Below are 23513 nucleotides of genomic sequence, written 5' to 3'. Positions count from 1 at the left end.
AGTGATATTAGGATAAAAAGTGACTGGCTGTATTATCTAAAAACTTATTAAATATAATTGGGAATTTAGAACATAACTGGATTAGTACTTATTATTACCATTATTATTGTTACTATTAGAGGCAGGGTCTGTATATGTAGCCTTAGATGTCATAAAACTCGCTATGTAGACCAGGTTGTCCCCAAACTCAGAGATCCACTGGGATCTGTTTGGCTGTACTATTAGCCAAGCAGTAGTGGTAAACACCTTTAGTCCCACCACTCAGGAGACAGAGGCAAGCAGATCTCTATAAGTTAAGGCTAGTCTGATCTACAGAGTGAGTTCCAGGACAACACAGAGAAACCCTGTCTTAACAAAACAAAACAAAACATAAGATGACCTATATTATCACACCCAGCTCAACATCACTGTATTTTTAAAATACTGTATAGTATAGAAAAGCCTATTGAAAAGGTCTTTCAGAGTTAGGCAGTGGTGGCGCAGGTGGATCTCTGTGAGTTTGAGCACAAGTCTGGTTTACAGAGTAAGTTCCAGGAAAGCCGTATCTACAAGGAGAAACCCTGTCTTAAAACAACCCCTCAAAAAAAGAAACAAAAGAATGTAGCGGAGGGGCTGGAGAGATGGTTCAGCAGTTAAGGGCACTAGCTGCTCTTCCAGAGAACAGGGGTTCAGTTTCCAGCACCCACATGGCAGCTCACAACTGTCTGTAACTCCAATTCCAGGGTATCTGACATTCTCATATAGACATACATGCAGGCAAAATACCAATATACATAGATAATAAATAAATCATTAAAAAAAGAAATGTTTTATAGGAAGTACAGTATGACCTCACTAAGATTAAAAGGACACTTTAAGAGGAAATCACTTAAAAATAGCGCAGAAGGAAACAAGGAGTATCTAAGAAAGGTCACATTTGACTTTATTACCTTAAGTCAAGCAAAAAAGTAAATGCAACAAGGCAAGGGGATCAGCATGATGAACTATGTGTGCAATACGCTACTGTTTGTGAAAACACACACACACACACACAGTTGGTCACTTCTTGATGACCCAGTACAGCTGCCTCTTGGGATGGGAATGGGTCACTTGGGGACAATGGGAGGGATGGTAGTCATGCTTAAAATTCTGTGACATGTAAGATGTAACTAATCAACAAAAAGATTTGCTCACCTCAAATAACCACCCTCCCTAGCTGGAGTCTCCGTCTGTTGCCTAGAGCAAAAGGGGTGTTGCTTTCTCCTTATGCAGCAAGACCGCAGCCTTCCGTCCTCCTTAGGGCTATATGCAGGCTGCCAGACGCTGCTCCTAAGGTGACATACCTATCTGTCTCATCCAAGGAAGGGATCACTTTTCCCAAAAATGATTTGCTGAAGTAAGTTTGTTTTCTTCTGTATTAGAAAGCCAATGAATCCATGTATAAATGCAGCACTAGGGCTAAATATGTGTAGCTCAGAGTGGAATATGCAATTAACATATGCAAGGTCCTGGTTTAATTATCAGCACCCAATGAAAAACAAAACAAAAAAAGCAGAACATACATACTAACTCTTTGACTTATATTCCTAAAGTCAGACAAGCAGGCACCGTGCTTGGTGTACGGTGAGGTATCACATGCCTCTGGGACAGGTTAAATAGCAGCTACCCTTTGTATACAAAGCACAAAGCAGCACGTAGCTTTTGTGTCCTAGAAGTGGCTGATACAATATACTTTAAATCCTTTCTATTTACTTTGGTTAGCTAGAGATAGGTCACTTGATTTTTCTCAAGATAATGCTCTTTAAATCAAAATACTGAGACACAACTTACTTGTGTTGGTGAAATCATAAGTTAGAAAATTTTGGTCACTAAGCATCTTCTTTATTAACATAAAAAGTTACCAGAAACATTCATTATATAGTAAAGACAAGCAGGAATCAAAATTTTATTTTTTTTGATGACAGGAAATAAAAAGTTATAGATTAAAGTATGTAGCGTTTATAATTCTAGCTACATAAACACACACACAGACACTGTAACCATGTTTCCAGTTAGTCCCTATTAACAAAACAGTAACTGAGGATGAAGCTCAGTGTAGAGAACTCAAGTGATATGTACAAGGCCCTGGGTTCTAGTCCTGTTACAACAACTGAAAGAGACTAGTGCTTCTTTTTGAAACACCTGAGGTAATACAGACTAACATGGCTATCTGAACTTCACAGTCAAGTTTCCCTAGGATCCCCCTTCTAATCCTAAAGAAATCCTCACTGATGGGCTTCACAGAAAAACCTTACCATTAGGACTCCTCTAAAACCCTTTACTTTGGTCCCAGCACTCGGGAAGCAAACACAGGTGGATCTCTATGAGTTCTTGGTCTACAGAATGGCATGGACCGCACAGCAATCACTGCTGCCTGACAAAGTCCCAGCATTTCGACCTTGCGGATCACAATTCTCCAGCACCCATTTACTTTCATTTTCAATGATTCTCACTATGTATAATGGAGGTTCCCTTATACCTCTTCCTTTGGGGAATTTTATGCAAGCTTTGAAGGATGAAAATGTATAAAATTGTTGCCTCTTTAAACAAAATAATTCTTTGGAAAAAATCCTTTCCACCATGGAACAACAGAGTGATAACTCTGCCTACTCCCACACAAGTTAACCAAGCTGCTAGAAAATTTAGATATGTAACTTAAGTGTGATAAATAATGTGTTTTTGATAAATAAGATTTGTTTAATAAATAAGGTATATTATATATAATCAAAATTTATAAATTCCTAAGGTCTACTCAGGTTCACAGTAATATTTGTCTAGATTTGTCTTTGCTCATTTTAAGCTTTAGCTATTAGGATAAACTAAGCCACATAAAAAAAATTGTAATATGCTATAATGGAGTATTTGGTCCCCCGAGAAAGTCCTTTTCCCAAGGTCAGGCATTTAGACAAAAGTCCCCGTTTTCTCAAGGATTTGAGGAAAGTTCTTGATGGCTAAAAAGGAGGACATCCTAATCTCTGGCAAGAGGAACTTGTGGCCTTCCAAAAACGGCATAATCGGTATTAGCTGGGCAGTACTGGGAGGCAGAGGCAGAAGGATCCCTGTGAGTTCGAGGCAAGGAAGGAAGGAAGGAAGGAAGGAAGGAAGGAAGGAAACAGTAATGGTTTAGAGCATCAGATCTCTCGCAGAGGACGAGGGTTCAGTTCCCAGCACACACATTAAGTGGCTTACAACCACCTGAAACTCTAGTTCCAGAAAATCTGATGCCCTCATTTGGTTTCCATAGGCATCTTCGTGCATGCTGTATACATACAGACACCCAGGCACACACAGAAAATAAAATTTAAACACTGAAATTACTGATCTACTCTACCCACCGGTAAAGACTGACTTCTCACTGGAGACTGATCACAGGGTCTGACACATGCTATGCAAGTGCTCTGCCACTCAACTGTGTGCCCAGCCCTTACCAATGATTCATTAAACACTTAAGTATATTTCATAACTAATTAGAGAAGGTGATACCTAGAAGTTGTAAACGGTCCTTGGCCATAACCAAATTAGTCATCATTTTGGCTTGCAGGCGTCTAGCTCTTTCATATTGTTCACCTAAATGAAGAAAAAAAAGAAAGGAAGAATTAGTTAAAGCATCTACATTTCCCTACTAACAGTGTTTCAAGGTAAGTGCTGCTCCAATTACCTTCATGGAGAATCAAAATTTTTCCTAATAAAGAAATTAAAAGTGGGCATAGTGTCTCCACATGTAGAATCCCAGGACTTGGATACCAAGTCAAGTTCAATGTCAGTCAGGATAGATAATAAGTTTCAGGTCAATATGGGCGACACAGTGAGACCCTTGTCTCAAAAAGGGCAAGGAGGAAAGGGGTAAGGAAGGGAGGGAGGGATGGAGGAAGGGAATGCTTTTGCTAGGCAAGGTGAAGAACATCTGAAATCGTAGATGAACTCAGGAGGCTGAGGAAGAAGGATAGTGAAGTCAAGACCAGTCTGGAAGATACAGTGCGAACCTGTCTTAAATATGAATGTATATCACACATAGACATATTCATGGTTCCTAATGATGGCTTCAAATATACTGCAGTGTCATGAATTTCACACATATTTCATGGAACCCATGACATCTTCCCTCACACTTCAGTCTTTGAACTGATCCTAGTGAGGTTGCTCATTGGGTAGAGCTGCTTGCTGAGCAAGCTTGTCAAGCTGAGTTCAAGTCCCAGGACCCAAAGTGAAAGTCAGATCTGACCCCGAAACTTGTCCTGTGACCTCCACTCAAACCCACACCTTATACACATATATAAACAAATAACAAAAAGCAAAAACCTTTGAGCTGGAATATGATATCACCTGTGCCAACTTATTATCATCCAAGCTACAGTCATACTTTGTCACTGCCTGTGCATGAGCAAATCTGTCAGATGCTAATGTTGTGATCTCTATGAAAGGCACACATTCTATTTCACAAAATCAGAACTTAAATGCTAAGGGTGAGAAGAAAACACACTTTAAGGGATTTTTTTCTTAAATAAAAGGCATTTTATTTTAAACCATCTCCGTCTAACATTTCTTTATGGAACTGATACAGAACTGCATATATTTACATTTTTAATTCATAAAGTCACAGTCATCAACGCCTCAAAGACCCAACCACTCACATTCATTTTATTGTTTCTTTTTAAACTGACTTTTGCAACGCCTGAGTTTAAATCCAGAGCATCATCAAAATTAGGCAAATGCTCTACTGCTAACCGATTCAAATTCTGCTTGTTTATATAAAAGACCAGCTGAGTGTGGTGGCTCATACCTATATTCCAAGCACTCAGGAGACAGAGGCAGATCTTTGAGTTTGAGGCCAGCCAATGCTATATGGTGAGACCCTGTCTCAAACAACAACCTAAATAATTAAATTTTAAAAATGGAGAGAAGCACTGGGTGGTGGTGGTGCACACCTTTAATCCCAGCACTTGGGGAGACAGGTGGATCTCTGTGAACTCAAGGCTAGCCTGGTCTACATATGGAGTTCCAGGACAGTCTCCAAAGCTACAGAGAAACCCCGTCTCAAAAAAACAAACAAATAAACAAAAAACAAAAATAGACCCAAAAATGGAGGGGCTGAAGACATGGCTAGGAGGTTAAGAGCACTGGCTGCTCTTCCAGGGGTCCTGAGTTCAGTTCCCAGCACCCACATGGTGACTCACAATCATCTATAAGGAGATTTGATGCCCTCTTCTGACCTGTAGGGATGTATGTAAGAAAAATACTGTATACATAATAAATAAATATTTTTTAAAAATGGAGAGAAGAGATGGCAGTACCAAGAGATCTAATTCCCTCCCCTGGCCTCTGTAGGTACCAGGCACATATGTGGTACACAGCATACATACTGGCAGAATCCATACACATAAAATAAAAATAAAATAAACCTTAAAAAAGAAAGCCAGGGGTGGTAGCACACACCTTGATCCAATGCTTGATCTCAAGGCAGAGGCAGGAGGATCTCTTGAGTTTGAGGCCAACCTGATCTACAGACAGGACAGGTTCCAGGACAGTCAGGGCTACACAGAGACACCCTGTCATGAAAAACCAAAAAAAAAGAGAGAAGAAAGGGGGGCTGGAAAGATGGCTCGGCGGTTAAGAGCATTGCCTGCTCTTACAAAGGTCCTGAGTTCAATTCCCAGCAGCCACATGGTGGCTCACAACCATCTGTAATGAGGTCTGGTGCCCTCTTCTGGCCTGCAGGCATACACAGACAGAACATTGTATACATAATAAATAAATAAATATTTAAAAAAAAGAGAGAGAGAGAGAAGAAAGAGAAAAAAAGGGAGGGAGGAGAAGGCTGACATCTGATGGCCTGGGTACAAATCCCAACTTTCTCACTTGCTAACCACGAAACCTTAGTTGAGTTACATCTCTGTAGTTCATGTTTCTCATCTGAAAAATAAGGCTAATAACAGTAGCTAAAAGCAAGAAGTCATGGTAAAAATGAGATGCTCTCCATTAGGCACTTTCAGTGACTACTCGGAGCTAGTAATATACAACAAATGTTTTCACTATAGTTACACAGACAGTAGCCTCTAATTTTACCTCTGTTTTCTTTCTTTTTGGCGGGTGGGGGTTGAGACAGGGTTTCTCTGTAGCTTTGGAGCCTGTCCTGGAACTAGCTAGCTCTTTTAAACCAGACTGGCCTTGAACTCAGAGATCACCTGCCTCTGCCTCCCGAGTGCTGAGAGGTGCCCTCTTCTGACCTGTAGGCATACATGCAAGCAGAATACTATACATAATAAATAATCTTTAAAAAAATAAACAGCCGGGCCGTGGTGGCGCACGCCTTTAATCCCAGCACTCGGGAGGCAGAGGCAGGCGGATCTCTGTGAGTTCCAGACCAGCCTGGTCTACAAGAGCTAGTTCCAGGACAGGCTCCAAAACCACAGAGAAACCCTGTCTCGAAAAACCAAAAAAAAAAAAAAAAAAAAAAAATTTTTTTTTTAAAAAAAGAAAGGCTGGAGAGATGGCTCAGTGGATAAGAGCAAAGGCTAATCTTCCAGAGGCCCCAGTATCAATTCGCAGCACTCAAACGGCAGCTCACAACTGTTTGTAACTCCAGTTATAAGAGATTAACACACTCATACAGACATACACACAGGCAAAACCACTAATGCACATGAAATAAAAATAATTTACAACAAACAAAATGCAATGACATCAAGAAATAAAATGCATCTACTAAGGTAAACAGATCTAAAAGGGGGTAAATATGTAAATTCAGTCACCAACCCCCTTCTGCAAATCTGCTTTCAGAATTCTCAGTTACCTGTGCTCACCTACAGTCCAAAATAATTAAATGGAGAATTACAAAAAATAAACAAGTTAGAGATGTCGAACTCTGTGATATTAATTAAATTTCACCTTTACCTAATCTATCCCAACCACATCACGACTCTTCCGTTTGTCCAAAATATCCATATGTGCTGCTGCCACAGAGTCACTCAGCAGACATCCTGGTTATTAGTATTAGTATAGTCTCTAGGGCTTGACAGTGTCACGGTCAGTCCATGAGAAGCCCTGGAGGGGTCTCCATGGGGAAGGGATTTGGAGGGAGGAACTATAGTAGAATTTGAGGTGGCAATAGAAACTGCATATAACCTACCTTGGCCTGTTACTATAACAGCAATTCCTTTTTCTAGTTCTTCAATACCCTTCTTGTACCATTCCACAGCTTGTTCCTTCTGTCCTGCTTTAAAAACAGAAATCATTATTTGTATATATCATGAGTACAAAAAAAGGTAGCATCCACTCCTCCAAGTATCATATACATGAAAAGGTTGTGATCAAGTAAGTCTAAGAAACATTATACCTATACATAATAAAATAAAAATTTCCATATCATTCTTCATTTGAATTTTCAAAATAAAAACTTAATCATAAATGCTGTGATCACAAAGTAGAAGTCTTTTTGTAAAAAACAAAAAAAAATTATTTATTTATTTATTTATTTATTATGTGGGTATTCTGCTTGCAGCACCAGCAGAGGGCCCCAGATCTTATTACAGATGGTTGGGAGCCACCATGTGGTTTACGGAAATTGAACTCAGGATCTCTGGAAGAGCAGTCAGTGCTCTTAACCTCTGAGCCATCTCTCCAGCCCAAATGAAGTCCCTTTATAGACACCATATAACAACTAAGAAATGTGTATTCTCTATCCCCCCAGAATCTCCCCATTTTAAGATAGGTTTTATATAGCCCTGGCTGTCCTAGAACTATGTAGACCAGGCTGGCTTTGACTTCACAGAGATGTGTGGCTTCTGCCTCCTACAACTGGATTTAAAACACGTCTAGCCTCCCTTTCCTTCTTATCTCAGCTCTTATATTTGCAATTTCTTACTTCTCACAATACCATAGTTTTCACTGTGCCAAGTAAAGAGCAAGTATTGAAAAATATACCTGATAATGGCACATGAAGAAATTATTAAGAGCTTGTTATAAATCAACCTGGACAGTGGCAAGAAGATCAGAAATTCAAGGTCTTCCTTAGCCACAGAGCAAGTTTGAGGCTAGCGTAGGCTACACGATCCTTCCTCGAACAGTTTATTGTAAACCAACAGAAACTCTGAATGTTCATCTTCCTGTTTCTTCTCTTTTTGAAATAGTCTCATGTACTCCAAGCAGATCTTAAATAAATACATAGCTGAGGATGACCTTGAAATATTGACCCTCAAGTGGTAGCATTACAAGCTAGCATTACCTGTTCATAAGAATACCTGTTCAGGGCTGGAGAGATGGCTCAGTGGTTAAGAGCTTTGCCTGCTCTTCCAAAGGTCCTGAGTTCAATTCCCAGCAACCACATAGTGGCTCACAGCCATCTGTGAAACTTGGTGCCCTCTTCTGGCCTACACTGTATACATAATAAATAAATAAATCTTTAAAAAAAAAAAAGAACACCTGTTCATATGTACTTCTGGGTATTTTTAATTGAAAAAAAGAACAAGGAGTATAGTGACATTTACATTCGGAGTGATGAAAATGTCGCTAGCACTGTCTTACTTGTATACAGTTCATAAGGCACCAAAGTGAATACATCCTAGCAAATATTAGAGAGTTCCTTTATAGCACCTCTTCTCATTCTCAAAGTCTTGTCCTTCCAAGAGGTCACTTTCATGACACATCTTTCTAGTACACGCTTTTCTACTATATTCACAAATATTTGTTGTCTCTTTCTTTCTCTCTCTCTTTTTTTTTTTTTGAGACAGGGTCTCACAACATAGCCCTGACTGTCCTAGTACTACGTAGATCAGGCTGGCCTTCCTTGAACGCAGAGATATGATTGCTTCTGCCTCCAGAGAGTTGGGATTAAAGGTGTACACCACCACTCCTACCTCTCATTTACTTTTGTGTGTGCGTGTATATGCAGGTACACAAGCCCTTGCATGTGCAGATGGAAGACAAAGTCTGATGTCCATACCTTCTATTGCTCTCCACCTTATTTATCATCACACGAGGTAGGGCATGGGTGCATGGGTCATATGACATGTGGAGGGCAAAGGACAACTGGGGCAGTCAGTTCTCTAACTGTGACCTTTACATGGGTTCTGAGAATCAAGCAGGTTGCAGGCTTGTGAACAAGAGTTTTTACCTGTTGAGCCATCTCACTAGACCCTCTCCTTATTTTGTGAGGCAGCAGCTTTCATTTCACCTGGAGCTTACTGTTTTGGTTAGGAGGGCCTGATCCGAGAGCCCCTGGGAGTCACAAGTCTCTAAAAACTCCAGTGTTGTGAGATTCCCCCATATGCTGTGAAAATGTTTTATTATCACAGGCTAATAAAGAAGCTGCTTTGGCCTATGGCAGAGCTGAATATAGCCAGGTGGGAAAACTTAAACTAAATGCAAGGAGAAAGAAGGCGGAGTCAGGCAGACACCACATAGGTGCACAAGAAGCAAGGTGTGAGGTAACAAACCACAAGCCTTGTGGTAAAATATGAAATAATAGAAACTGGATAATTTAAGATGTAAGAGCTGGCTAGGAATATGCCTGAGCCATTGGCCAAGCAGTGTTGTAATTAATAGAGTTTTTGTGTGACTATTTGGGTCTAGGTGGCCAGGAAACAAAAGCACAGTCTCATTTACACCCAACATTCAGCAATGTACATCCACATAAAGCCTAAAAAAGTTTTTAAAAAGGAGAGGGGTTTCTAGACCCACAAAAAGGGAGTCAACTGAAGCTTCTTCTTCTTTTGTTTTTTTGTTTTTGTTTTTTTTTTTTTTTTTTTGGTTTTTCGAGACAGGGTTTCTCTGTGGCTTTGGAGCCTGTCCTGGAACTAGCTCTGTAGACCAGGCTGGTCTTGAACTCACAAAGATCCGCCTGCCTCTGCCTCCCGAGTGCTGGGATTAAAGGCGTGCGCCACCATCGCCCGGCCCTGAAGCTTCTTGGTAGTTGTATTTTTTTCAGATAGGCTCTGTTTGCTATCTGTAAGCAGAGGCATGGCTTCTTTTAATATACAGTTTCCTGGTTCTTACTGGCACCCTGAATAGCTCTGGCTCTTTTGGGAGGTCCTGTTACAGAGCACTTAACTGGGGTTTGTGAGCAGAGCGTTACAAGTTGCTTTATGGTGATATAGACCCACTCTGGGACTGCTAGGTAGGAGCCGTACCCACCACCTCAAGTCTGGGAAGCAGTTGGCCCATGTTGCCACCAAGTACTTGCAGCATTCTGCCCACAAACCCCATTCAAGTGCTTGGACTCCTGAAAGAGCCAGAGCTGTTTGTGCAACTAGCACAAACCAGGAAGCCTTCTTAAAGGAGCTGTGCAGTTTTTGCTGCTACCATTGAGTCAGGAAGCCTTCCCTTAAAGGAATCGTGCCTCTGCTTGCTTCTAGCAAACAGAGCCCACCCAAGAAAATGCTGCTACCATGAAGCTGTGCTTAACTCTTGTGTGTGTGTGTGTATTTGTGTGTGTGTATGTCTAGAATTCCTTCCCAAGCTCTCCCAGGTTTTTATGTTGATGTAGTCAGCCCATGTTGGCACGTCATTTTGTGCACGGAGACTGCTCCTTTGTCTCCAGGCCACCCAGACCCAAATAACACACAGAAACTATATTCATTACAACATTGTTTGGTCAATGGCTCTAGCATATTCCTAGCAAGCTCTTACATCTTGAAGTAACCCATTTGTATTAATCTATGTATCGGCACAAGGCTGTGCCTTACTAGTAAGGATCCAGCATCTGTCTCCTTTGGCAGCTAGATGGCTGCCTGACACCACCTACTTTCTCTCTATATCTCTGTTCAGATTTCCTGCCTGGCTTGACTCTACTAAGCCACTGGACAAAGCAACTTCTTTAATAACCAATGGTAATGAACAATCCCAGAAAACTTAGACAACAATACAGACACTAAGAGAGACTTACATAGATGGAAAGTAGAAAAAGATAAGATCTCCTGAGTAAATTGGGAGCATGGGGACCTTGGGGAAAGGATTGAAGGGGGGAGGGGAGAGGCAAGGAGGGGAGCAGAGAAAAATGTAGAACTCAATAAATATCATGGGTTCTGAGGGTAAAAAAATAAAAATAAATAAAAAGACAAAAAAATAACCAATGGTAATGAAACAAATTCATAGCATACAGAGGGGAATCCCACATCATGTTATTATTCGGGTCTGGGCGGCTGGGAAACAAAAGCACAATCTTCCTTTACACTTGAGCGCTGGGGTAACAGAGATGCCCACTACCTGGCTTTTACTGGGGTGATGGAGACCTGAAGTCAGGTCTCATGTTGTTTAGCAAGCATTTACCCACTGAGCCAGCTCCACAGCCCTACTATTTTTTTAAAAAATTCACACATGAAATTGCTATGGTATTATATATATATAATATATACACATTTATGTATCCATTACATATGTGCGTATATGTATGTATATATACATATGTAATATATATGTATTACATTCATTACCTGCTAATTTTGCTATTTTCTATATTAGAAGTTTTCAAGCTGGGCACTGGTGGTGCATGCCTTTAATCCTAGCACTCTGGAGGCAGAGGCTGTGGACCTCTGTGAGTGTGAGGCCAGCCTTGTCTGTATCTTCAGAGCAAGTTCCAGAATAGTCAGAATTGGTTTCGGAGGTCCTTCTGTTTGTGTGTTGCTTTCACTGGTTGAATAAAGAGACTGCCTTTTGCTTTTTGATAGGGCAGAACTTGGATGGGCGGAGTAGATAGAACAGAATGCTGGGAAGAAGGGCAGAGTTGCGGACGCCATGAAGCTCCTCCTTGACACTGACACTGGATAGAATCTTTCCTGGTAAGCCATAAACTCGTGGTGTTACATAGATTGGTAGAAATGGGTTGAATTGAGATGTAAGAGTTGGCCAATGGGAAATTAAGAGCTAATGGGCCAGACAGTAATTTAATTAATACAGTTTCTGTGTGATTATTTCAAGTGTAAGCTAGCAGGGCAGCCAGGACAAACTAAGGGCCCCCGGTCCCTACTACACAGAACTACACAGAGAAACCCTGTCTTGAAAAAACCAAAGCAAACCCAAGCAAAAGCTATTGAAGGGCTGGTAAGACAGAGCAGTGGGTAAAGTGTGTTGGATACCAAGGATTTACATGGTAGAAGGAAAAAAATGATTCCCATAAGTTGTTCTCTAACTTCCAAACCTGTACCATGGCAACACACACAAAATAAATAAATAAAAATTTTTACTTAGGTACTTTAAAAATTGTTTTATCAGATATTGAATGACTGAGAACATAGAGCTCAGTGGTGGAGTATTAGTCCCTAGTACTACACAGAAAGGTAAGATGCTGTAAGAAAAGGTACTCGAGCTACAGAGTTGGCCAGGGGTTGTAGAGGACCAGAGTTTGAGACCCAGCACCCACAAGGTAGCTCACAGCTGTCTGTAACTCCCGTCCAGGAGATGTAACACCCTCTTATAACTTCTATGAGTACCAGGCACAAACGTGGTATACATCCATACTTATAAGCAAACACTCAGACACAAAGAATAGTTAAAAAAAAAATCACTTAAAATGTTCCAAAACATACTGAAAATTAATGGCTAGCCTGGAACTCACTGGCTAACATGTTCAAGGTTCTGTGTTCAACCTCTACCTCTCTCCCCAAAAAGATACCAAGTGCGTTGCCAGCTTTTTTTAAAAATTTCAAATAGTGCTGTGGTGAACACTGTGTCCCCAGCACCCATCTGCAGCATCTCTGCTGTACACTGAACAAGTGAAACCACGGGCTGTCACTTTTCTCCACTCACCACATGAGCTAACTCTTAAGAGGGCTGTTCTAACTATATACGCTTATTATATTTACATTTTTATTACATTTATTTGTTTTGTGTGTACTGTATGCATGTGGCTGTGCACCTGCCACAGTACCCATGTGGAGGTCAGAGGACAACTACCACAGTCAATTCTCTGTACCATGTAGGGCCTGGATATCCAACCCAGGTCATTAAACTTGCTAGCAAGTACCTTTACCTACTAAACTATTTTGCTGAACCCTTTTCCTTTACTTTCTTAATTTTAATTTTTACTACTTTAAATTAAGTGGCTGTAAGTAAGTGCATGTGAGTTCAAATGCCTGCAGAGGTCAGAGATGTCAGATGCCCTGGAGCTGGAGTTACAGATGGATGTGAGCCAACTAAACCTGGGTCCTCTGGAAGAGAGCAGGGTATTCTTAACTGCTGAGCCATCTCACCGACCCCCCCCCACCCTTTGTGTATGTGTGTGTGTGTGTGTGTGTGTGTGTACATACATGTGTGTGATATTGGAATTGAACCCAGGGCTTTGGGTTAATGCTAGGCAAGCATTTAACACTAAGCTATATCCCCAAGCCAAAACTATGCTTGTTTTTTTTTAATCTTTTTATGTTTTGTTTTTTGTTTTTGCTTTTGTTTTTTTTTTTTTTTTCAAGACAGGGTTTTTCTGTGGCTTTGGAGCCTGTCCTAGAACTAGGTTTTGTAGCCCAGGCTGGTCTCGAACTCACGGAGATCTGTCTGCCTCTGCCTTCAGAGTGCTGAGATTAAAGTTTAAAGGAATGCGCCACCACCGCCCGGATGTCTTTTTATGTTTTAAAGATTTTATTTTGCTGGGTGGTGGTGATGCACACCTTTAATCGTAGCAGGTGAATCTCTGTGAGTTCAAGGCCAGCCTGGTCTACAGAGCAAGTTCCAGGACAGCCAAGACTACACAGAGAAACACTATCTCAAAAAGGAAAAAAAAAAAACCCGACAATTTATTTTACTATTAATATTATTATTGAGTGTGTGTGATGTGTGAGTGCCACACTGCCTATGTGGAGGTCAGAGAACGACTTTGGGTAGTTGGCTATCTCCTTCAATGATGGGTTCTGAGGACTGAATTCAAGGCTTGAGTGGCAAGTGCTTTTCACCTCCTGAGCCATCTTATCTGTGGACCAATATACACTCTTAATGCTGATATTTGAGAGTTCTCATTGGTAACATTATTTTTCAATTTTAAGATTTCATATTGGGGCTGGAGCAATGGCTGAGTAGTTAGGACCGTAATCAATTCCCAGAAACCACGTGGTAGCTCACAATCACCCGTAACTCCAATTCCAGGGGGTCTGATTGATATCCTCTTTTTGACCTGCTTAGGCAGCAGTCACAAATAGTGTATATACATATGTGCAGGCTAAACATTCATATACATAAAATGAAAGAAATTTAAAAGTTCACATGACACACTTAATTTTGCCTCTTTGTGTGCACACAAGTGCTAGCTAGCGTAAGTCAGAAGACAACTTTCTAGGGACTGTTCTCACCTTCCTATGTGGGTCTAGAGGACTGAATAGGCTTGGCTGCAAGAGCCTTAAACTGGTGAGCCATCTTACTGGCTCAATGGCAACATTCTTATCAGCATTTGCTTGTCACTTACATATTACCTCATTTCTTTTATTTTAAAATAATAAAATTTGTTATATGCACATGTATATACATGGGGCAGGGGGAGTGGGGCAGAACGTAAGTGTGGAGGTCTGAGGAGACAACCTTGTGGGGTGATTCCCTCCTTCCACCTTTGTGGGTTCCAGGAAAAACTCAGGCCATCAAGTTTTGAAGCAAAAGGCCTTTTCCAAGAGTCACCCTGCCAGCACTTCTCTAGTGTATAAAACTCAGAGTGTTTAAACAAAACTCTTTTGAGAGTTTGAATCAAATAGCTTTCTAAGAGAACACAAAAAGCAAAAGTCACAAAAACACAGATAAACTAAACTTCACTAAATTTAAACCCCTGCTCTTCAGTGCCGGTATTCTAAGAAGAAAAAGAAAACAAACAGGCTTTAAGAAACTCAAAATCATTCTCAACAACAAAGGACTTGCCTATACAAAGACCCTCAAAAAGTAGTGATAGAAACAACCAAATGTCTTAGGATGCAGTTTAGGAGTCAAATTTGTGCTTGGATGTGCAAAGTCCTGGGTTTAATCTCAAATCCCCAAGGGGGGCGGGGAATGAAACAGCCTATGCAGGGTCCCAGAGACATACATACAGACATGGTAAAGAAGCACACAGACATCCAATGTCATCACTTGCCAGAGAATACAAATTGAAGCCATGTTGCCAGCTCAGCAGCACAGTCTGTGATCCCAGCTGCTCAGAGGCAGAAGTGCAGAGGACTCACAAGTTCAAGGACAATCAAGAAAACTTACCAGGACCTTGTTTCAAAAACTAAAGAGAGAACCAGTGTGTAAAGGCGGTTGATCCCCCAGAGCTTAATCCCTGGGACCCACAGAATAGAAAGAGAGAACTGATCCTGAGAGCAGACCTCCACAAGCACATACTGTGAATGCACTCCCTGTTCCACTCCCCCACTGCTTCCACAAACTTACACACAAAATAAATTTTTTCTTTAAAAAAAAAAAATTTATGCTGGGCGGTGGTGGCACACGCCTTTAATCCCAGCACTCAGGAGGCAGAGGCAGGCGGATCTCTGTGAGTTCGAGGCCAGCATGATCTACAAGAGCTAGTGCCAGGACAGGCTCCAAAGCTACAGAGAAACCCTGTCTCGAAAAACTAAAAAAAAAAAAAATTTATTTATTTACTATGTTATGTATACAATGTTCTACATGTATGTATACAATGTTCTGTCTGTATGTCTGCCTGTAAGCCAGAAGAGAGAACTGAACTCAGGACCTCCGGAAGAAGGACCAGTGCTCTTAAGTGCTAAGCCATCTCTCTCCAAAATAAATAATTCTTTTTTTTTTATTTATTTATTATGCATACAATATTCTGTCTGTGTGTACGTCTGCAGGCCAGAAGAGGGCACCAGACCTCATTATAGATGGTTGGGAGCCACCATGTGGTTGCCGGGAATTGAACTCAGGACCTCTGGAAGAGCAGACACTGCTCTTAACCACTGAGCCATCTCTCCAGCCCCCTAAATAATTCTTTTAAAGCAAAATGAGATCTAGAGTTGTAGCTCAGTGGAGGATGATGCTTGTCAAGACAGCACAAGGCCCTAGGGTTTAATCACTAACCCAAACTAAGACATTTAGTAAGATGCCACTCACTACATATCTAAATTTAAAAACAGAAAAACCAAGCCAACTGTAGTAGTTTGAATAAGAATGGTCCACCTAGGCTCATCTATTTGAATGTTGATCCACCAGGGAGTGGAACTGTTTGAAAGGATGAGGATGAGGAGTAGGATGGTGGCATTGCTGGAGTAGGTATAACCTTGCTGGAGAAAGTATGTCACTGGTGGTGGGCTTTGAGGCTGCAAAGCCCATGCCAGGCCATATCTTTCTTTCTCGCTGTCTGTGTGTGGATCAGGATGTCATTCTCAGCTATAACTCCAGCGCCATGAGTGCCGCCATGCTCCCAACATGCCCCTGCCATGACTAACCCTTTGAAACTGTAATTAAAAGCCTTAATTTATAAGAGTTGCCTTGGTCATAGTGTCTCTTCAAAGAAATAGATCTGTGACTAAGAAACCAACTTAAAACAAAAAACCCAAACAACAACAACAACAACAAACCACCCAAACAATCTAATACAAAAAGCAAAGGACCACTGGACTGTAGTGGTGCAAACCTTTAATCCCAGCGCTCCAGAGGCAAGGAGGTGGATTTCTGAGAGTTTGAGGTCAGTCTGATCTACAGAGTGAGTTCCAGGACAGCTAGGGCTGTTACAGAGAAACCCTGTCTCCAAATAGAAGAAGGAAAAGCAATGGACCAAATGTCATGTTTGCTGGTCCTAATACAAACTGGTACCTTTAACTGGGTAAAGACGGTGGTTCATGTCAGTGCTATTTGGTACAAGACTCAGCAATTCCTTCTTCTACAGATTTAACCAGGAATAACAGAACTATTCAAGATTTACATTAACCACATAAACTGTGATTTTAAAAAACAAAACAAAGGGCTGGAGAGCTAGTTCAGCAGTTAAGAGCACCTGCCGATCTTCCACAAAATCCTGGTTCAATTTGCAGCACCCATGTGGTGGCTCACAACCTCCTGCAACTCCAGTTCCAAGGGACTCAGACTTCCCATTCTGACCTCTGTAGGTACTAGGCATGCACTGGTGCACACACATACATGCAGGCAAAATATCTGTGCATATAAAACAATTTTAATAAATTGTTTTAAAACAAAAGAGAAATCAAACAAGGCATAAGGGCTCTAGCAGTGGCTGTCTTTAGCTCTTTTTGTGCAAACAACATTAAATATTGAGCAGTCACTAAGAAGAAAGCCAATGCTTTTGCAAAAGGCCTAATGTCCCTGCACTATTCTTTCCTATTCAAATCGGGAGACTGCTGGGTTCGTTGTGGCAGGTTCCTATTAGGCAGTCTTGTGTGGTTTACAATTTCTTAGATAGATTACAATGGCCTTCAAGTTCTTGGGTCTTTAGTGTTTTGCCTCTAATCAAGGAGAATTTCAAAATAATTTTTTTTGAAATAGGGTCTTCTAGAACTCCACTATGTTGTTCAAGCTGGCCTCAAACTCTCTTTGACCATCCAGCCTCAGTTTCCGGAGTGTTGGGAACGGTGTGAACTACCAGAACCCTTAGGCAGTCACCCAGCAAAAGAAAATTAAGTCTGAACTTAATTCTAAATGGCAGATGTACACTTTTCAGGAATGAAAGTAATCACACTTTTGGTTTCTTCCTCCTCCCCTCACTTTAGGAAAATGTGGATGTGAGCAGACTGTTGTTTTAAGTTAATGTACAAATTGGATTATACAAACTAGAAAAATCACTGCTAGAAAGGGAGGTGCATACCTTTAATCCAGCACTCAGGAGGAAGATGCAGGTGGATCTGAGTCTGAGGACAGCCAGGGTTATGCAGAGATCCTGGACCAAAAACAAACAAACACACAAACACACACACATTTGAACACATGATTCTGCTGGGTGCTGTCTGTGAGGTCTAAGAGATGTGGTCTCTTGGGAGGAAGGGTGTCATTGGAAGCACCTTTGAGAGTTTAAAGGGGCCGGCCACTTCCTCTCATTTCATTTCCCCTGCTTCTTGCTCATGATTCAAGATGTGAGCTCTCAGCTTGCTGCTGCAGCCACCATGCCTGCCTGCCTGCCGCCACACCTCCCTGCTATGAGGGTGATACACTCGGTGCTCTGGAACAGTAACACCAAATATAGATATGACTAGAGGGCTCAGCCTGCTAACCTGACAATCTGAGTTTGATTTTGGGGTTCCATGTGATGGGACAGAACCAACCAGCACCCTGACCTCCACATGCACTTTACGGCACATGCGTGTCTGTGTACACACACAGAAACACACACACAAGAAAAATTAATAAAGAAAATGGAGAAAAATGTAACTGATGAGGACTATTTTCTTTAGACACTTTCTGTTCTTGATGCCAGACTCTCCAGCCCTACAACATCCTGAAAAACTGGTTCACTCTCTTTCACACAGCACACTGCAGCCCTTACAGTTAGGTGCTACCAACGTGAGATAACAAGCCACGCCTTCTGAAGCTCCACCTCTGTATTGACTAGGAGATCTCATACTGTCTCTCTCTAAACGTCACACAAAACATGTTAGGTCATGATCTAGTTAGTCCAAAGAACCACTATTATAACCTCTTGACTGACTCTTTACCAGCATTAGGAAAAGAGGCTGTGAGTTTGATAGAGAGCAAGGAGGAATCTGTGGGAGTATGGAGGGAGAAAGAAAGAAATATTGCAATTATAGTATAATCTCAAAAAATCATAAAATCAAATGATTTTATATTGTCTAGTCACCTCTGTTCCTACTTACGCTACTTTGAACCCACTCTAATTTGTTTCTTCATATATAAATGGATGTCACAGATTATCACTCTTTCAACATTAAAATACTACAAAGATCAGAGCTGGAGAGAGGAAAGGCTCAGAGGTTAGGAGTACTGGCTGCTCTTTAAAAAGGGGGCCCTGGCTTGGCTTAGTGAGCACTCACATGGTGGCTCACACCTGTCTGTAGCTGCAGCCCCAAGGGATCCCACACCTCTTCGGACTTCTGTGGGCACTGCGCACATCTCTTCGGACTTCTGTGGGCACTGCGCACATGTGGTGTATTACATTTCCTTCTTTTTTCTTTCTTTCTTTCTTCCTTTTTTTTTTTTTTTTTTTGACACAGGGTTTCTCTGTATTAACAATCCTGACCGTCCTGGAACTCCCTTTGTAGACCAGGCTGGTCTCAAATTTACTGAGATTTACCTGCCTCTGCCTCCCAAATTCTGGGATTAAAGGTGTGTACACCACCACTGCCCAGCTGCTTGTTTCATTTCTAATAGATGACAATGTAAGACACTATTACTCTTGCAACAATGTACAAGAGTAACAAAGCCTCTGAAGACTGCATACTCAATACAGTTTATCTTTTCACATATTTTTATCAGTGAAAAGAGAATTAAATTCTCTTGGAAGTAAATTCTGAGTTGTCAAGTATAGCTGAAAAGGCTGACAAACTTCAAAGTAAACTTTTATTCAATTATGGAATTAAAATTAGACTACAAAATTATGCCAAGGGGAAAAATGGGATAGAAGAGAAAATATATGAAAATACAAAATAGTTCTAAAAAATTTTTTTTACTTATTCTTTTTTTTTAATAATTTATTTAGATTCATTTTATGTGCACCAGTGTGAAGGTGTCAGATCCCCTGGAACTGGAGTGTCAGACAGTTGTGAGCTGCCATGTGGGTACTGGGAATTGAACCCAGGTCCTCCGGAAGAGCAGTCAGTGCTCTTAACCACTGAGCCATCTCTCCAGCCCCTTTTTTACTTATTCATTTACGTATTTATTTATTGGTTTTCGAGGAAGGGTTTCATGTGTGATAGTTTTGGCTGTCCTGGAAGTAGCTCTGTAGACCAGGCTCAGATTCAGTTTGTTTATTTATTTATTTTTTTGCTTCGTTTTGCTAAGTAGCCTAGCTGGCCTTGAACTCATGGCAGTCTTCAGTTTCCCCAGCAGGAAGATCACTTCCAGCTTTATTTCTTTTTAAAGGAAAATGAATGTAACTAGTTTGTTCTCTAATTTGTTTGTTGGCTTTGTTTCTGAAGCACTGAGAAGCACATGCACTAGGAAGCACACTGGACACAAGCCTTGTTATCACTAACTACAACCTCAAGTCCCTAAAACAATCTATTCTCAAGAATAGTCCCACTATTCAAAAAGCCAGGGAACCCCAAGCTATAAAATACTGCAATCAACATCACATCAGGGAGGAAGAGTGCGGTTCTCCATCCTCCTTAAGTGATTGTTGGATTTTCCTAAGAGGTAGAAAGAACTAAGCAATGAATTTAAAAAGCTCGCTCTCACAAACACAAAACAGTCTTAACTGTGTCTACTATCTTCTTTTTTTTTTCTTTTTCTTCTTTCTTTTCTTTTCTTTTTTTTTTTTTTTTTTTTGGTTCCCACACAGGGAGTCGAACCCGGGCCGCCTGTACTACTGTCTTCTACTAAGTCTTCACTCTGTCTTTGGACTCCCAAAACATGGACATCTGCCCTTTTCACTATATCTCCGTTTTTACTGTTAGGTACTGCAAAGGAAAATTTTCACCAAGACTGAAACACTAGAACAGTCTCTGGTGTTGCCAGAGGGAAGAACACTGCAAAAAAAACTACAGATTGTTCATTTTCCACCGTGGACAACGTTGATGAGCGCACCTAACTGAGCCAGGGTGGGAATCTGGGCTTCTTTGGAGAATACTGGAGGTGACAACAAAAGGAGAGACACAAGACTTTCTAATCCCACTTAACGTTCCCCAAGGAAGTTTTAAAATTAGCCACTTTAGCCTAAATTTGATGCCACCTGCTTCAATCTTCTAGCTAGTAATTTCATCTGGAAGACACCTCTACTGATAGTATGCTCACAGCGGAATGACCGTGAGGATCAAGGGGCACAGGCAATGCGAATCGCACAATGCCTCACCCACGGAAAAGACTAAAAGACATTGCTTGAAGGAAAACCTGAAGTACGCAGCACCCCTGCCTTCACTGAGAAGCAGGAGCCTTTGTTTTAGGTTTCACGGGACAATGATATGCATGTTTACTCAACTCATTCATTTAACACTTCAATTTAGAAACTTAAGAGCCTGCTTTGAAATACAAACTTAGGAAAATAAACCAAACCAACCAGGGGCTGAAATACAACTTCACAGAAAAAATAGTCAAGGCTCGCTATATGGATAAAAATAATTCATGAAGCTTCAGAGTAACGCAAATTCGGCACTGATTATAAGCAATTATCCCTTTTAAATTCAAGTGAACGCTTGTTCTGTTTTTCTCCTCAGACACTACAGAAGAACTCTTTTCATTAAGTTTATACACAGCTTATTCGATACCAGAACCATTTGGAAGCCCAGCTCAGAGAATGCCACACTGTTTACAGTGTTAGAAAGAATCCCGTGTGGTCACTCTAGGCCAACTGTCACTGTCACCAGCACGTCTGCGTGTCTCACGGGGACTTGGATAATGCACAAGTGTGGGGGTGCAGAAACAAAGTCGAGAGCTAGGGCGCCCCGAAAAGGGAGAGGTTTAACTAACTAGGCGTCCCACAGCAGGGTCTGGCCTGTAGGGAATCGGACTCCTGGGGCAGATCAACTCGGGGGGCGTGCAGGAAAGGGACGCAGGTGGCGGCCCCCCTCCCAGGGCCGCCCGCCGCCGTCTCCCCCCGGACCCAGGTACCTTTCTCTTCCTCGTCGATGCGCAGGGCAATGGAGATGTACTCGAAGGCCTGTTTGTGGAAGACGCGGACGCTCTCGGCCTCGCCACCCGGCCCGGGAGCTGGGGCTGAGGGCGAGGCGGGCGCCGGCGCGGTCCCGGAGCTCCTCTTGGCGGCCATGAGGGCGCGGGTGAAGCGCTGGCAGAGCCACACGAAGAGGAGCCCCAGGTGGCAGGCGAGCAGGCGCAGCAGGGCGAAGCCGACGACCAGCGGGTACGAGAAGTAATACAGGTTCCGCTTAGGCGGCGAGCCGGCCGCGGGGGCCGGGCCGGCGACAGGGGCGGGGACCGCGGCGGGGGGCGGAGGCCTGGCGGGCGCCGGGCTCGCGCCGCCTGAGCCTTTCTTTTTCCGTCGTCCGGCCGGAGAACTCATTCACAGCTCCCACTGCCGCCGCCGCCATAACCCGCCTCCCTCAGACAGACGGCCACCAAGCGGCGGCGGCGGCCACCGCGACGCCCGGGGGCCACGGAGCCGCTCGCGCACCCGCGCAGCCCGGGAGCCCGGCACCTGCACGCGCCGCTCGCCGGCCCCGCCCCTGTGTCCTCCGCTGGCCGGGAGCACAACCCCCTCTCCACCTCCTCAGGCGGCCAGCGGCTCCGACCCGCCCCTCCTTTTCCTCTGTCCTCAGGCCCGCTGGCTCCTCTCCGCCGTGGCCGCGCACGCGCACGTCCTAGGGATCTGGCTCCGGGGCGCGCGCGCGCACGCCGCCGCGGTCTTTGTTGACCTGGGAGCTTGTACGCATGTGCGCCATTCCCGCTCTGCCCCTTTCTCCGGGAACTGCGGTTCCGTAGGTGCGGTTCTCCTCGCGCGGGTGGCGGGACTTCGTCGCTCTGCAGATTTTCCCGGCTTCTGAGGACGCAGAATAGGGAGCGTTGGTAGTCAGCGTACGAATGGGGGTTGCGGCGCGAGTGGCTTGACTAGTCCTCAGCTCTCCTATCTCGCAGTGTCGTTGTTTGCCTTTGTTTGAGGCAGGGTCTCTTTTAGTCGGCTTCCAGCTCGTTCTGTAGCTGAGGAAGGCCTTGAACTCTTGATCCTCTGCCTTCACAGCAGGCGTGCATCATTACTCCCAGCTATTTTCTTATATATCTTTATTTTCTGCTAGTTGAGTTTAAGCCTTTTGCAAAAGCTAACTGATCTGAGTTTCATATTAGAGGCAATGTGTAGCAATTTGGATCTGAGTTGCGGGACAAATTTTAGGACATCCTAAACGAAAAACGTTAGTTACTACACGAAGGCCACGAATCCTACGGATCCTATGTTTAACTAATCTATTACATGTCTAGATGTGTAATCTCAGGATTAGTTAGGTGAATGAGGTCATTCTTGGATTTTGAAGTTACCATCCTATAATTTACTGAGGAACACATACTACCTGCGTGTGCACGTGTATGAGTGTGTATGTCTCCATTGTCCCCTTATTCTTTTGGTAGACTTTTGTCTAATTTGTGTTTCCCATGTTATAATGAACAGCAAACAAAGATGCCAGATCACATAAGAGGAAACAAAACAAACTGTAGACTCATCAGACTCCTGAGAACTGACATCTGAAACAGCTGAAATCGAAAGCTGTAGGACCTGGTTGATCCCATTGAGATCCCCAGATCTTTTGAGGTCCGAGACTGATCAGTAGACTATATAGCCTAGCCAATAAACTATTCAATCTTTCTCTTTTGCCCTCCCCCTTCTCTCTCTCTCTTTAAAAACAAACAAATAAAAACAAACCTCCCCCCTTTATTTCAGATAGCCACAATTGTTTCTTGTTGCCGAAACCAGTGACTACTAATACAAAGTCCCTATTGTTTACAGTGAGAGGCATACACATCCCCTGTGA

General features: G+C 42.6%; 1 protein-coding gene across 4 annotated transcripts in view; it reads right to left on the bottom strand.

Annotated features, from left to right (window-relative positions):
• The window catches only part of Spast (spastin), a 47540-nt gene extending 25216 nt beyond the window's left edge, over window positions 1-22324 (bottom strand). For 2 of the 4 annotated variants that reach the window (XM_041631080.1, XM_041631082.1), the window contains exons 1-3: window positions 21646-22324; window positions 7145-7231; window positions 3502-3585 (exon numbers count right to left, since the gene is read on the bottom strand). In XM_041631080.1, the coding sequence (XP_041487014.1) occupies window positions 3502-3585; window positions 7145-7231; window positions 21646-22054 (580 nt within the window). In that variant the 5' untranslated portion in view covers window positions 22055-22324. The remainder of the gene's footprint in view (window positions 1-3501; window positions 3586-7144; window positions 7232-21645) is intronic. The other 2 variants (XM_041631081.1, XM_041631083.1) reach the window with 1 other exon arrangement.
• Between the last annotated feature and the right edge of the window lie 1189 nt (window positions 22325-23513).

The sequence above is a fragment of the Microtus oregoni genome, unplaced genomic scaffold, assembly GCF_018167655.1.
Source record: "Microtus oregoni isolate MIOR12 unplaced genomic scaffold, Mior012 000036F_ref0000092, whole genome shotgun sequence".
Classification (NCBI taxonomy): Eukaryota; Metazoa; Chordata; class Mammalia; order Rodentia; family Cricetidae; genus Microtus; species Microtus oregoni.
The sequence above is the reverse complement of the archived record's forward strand: the minus strand, read 5'-3'. Positions and strand labels throughout refer to the sequence as shown.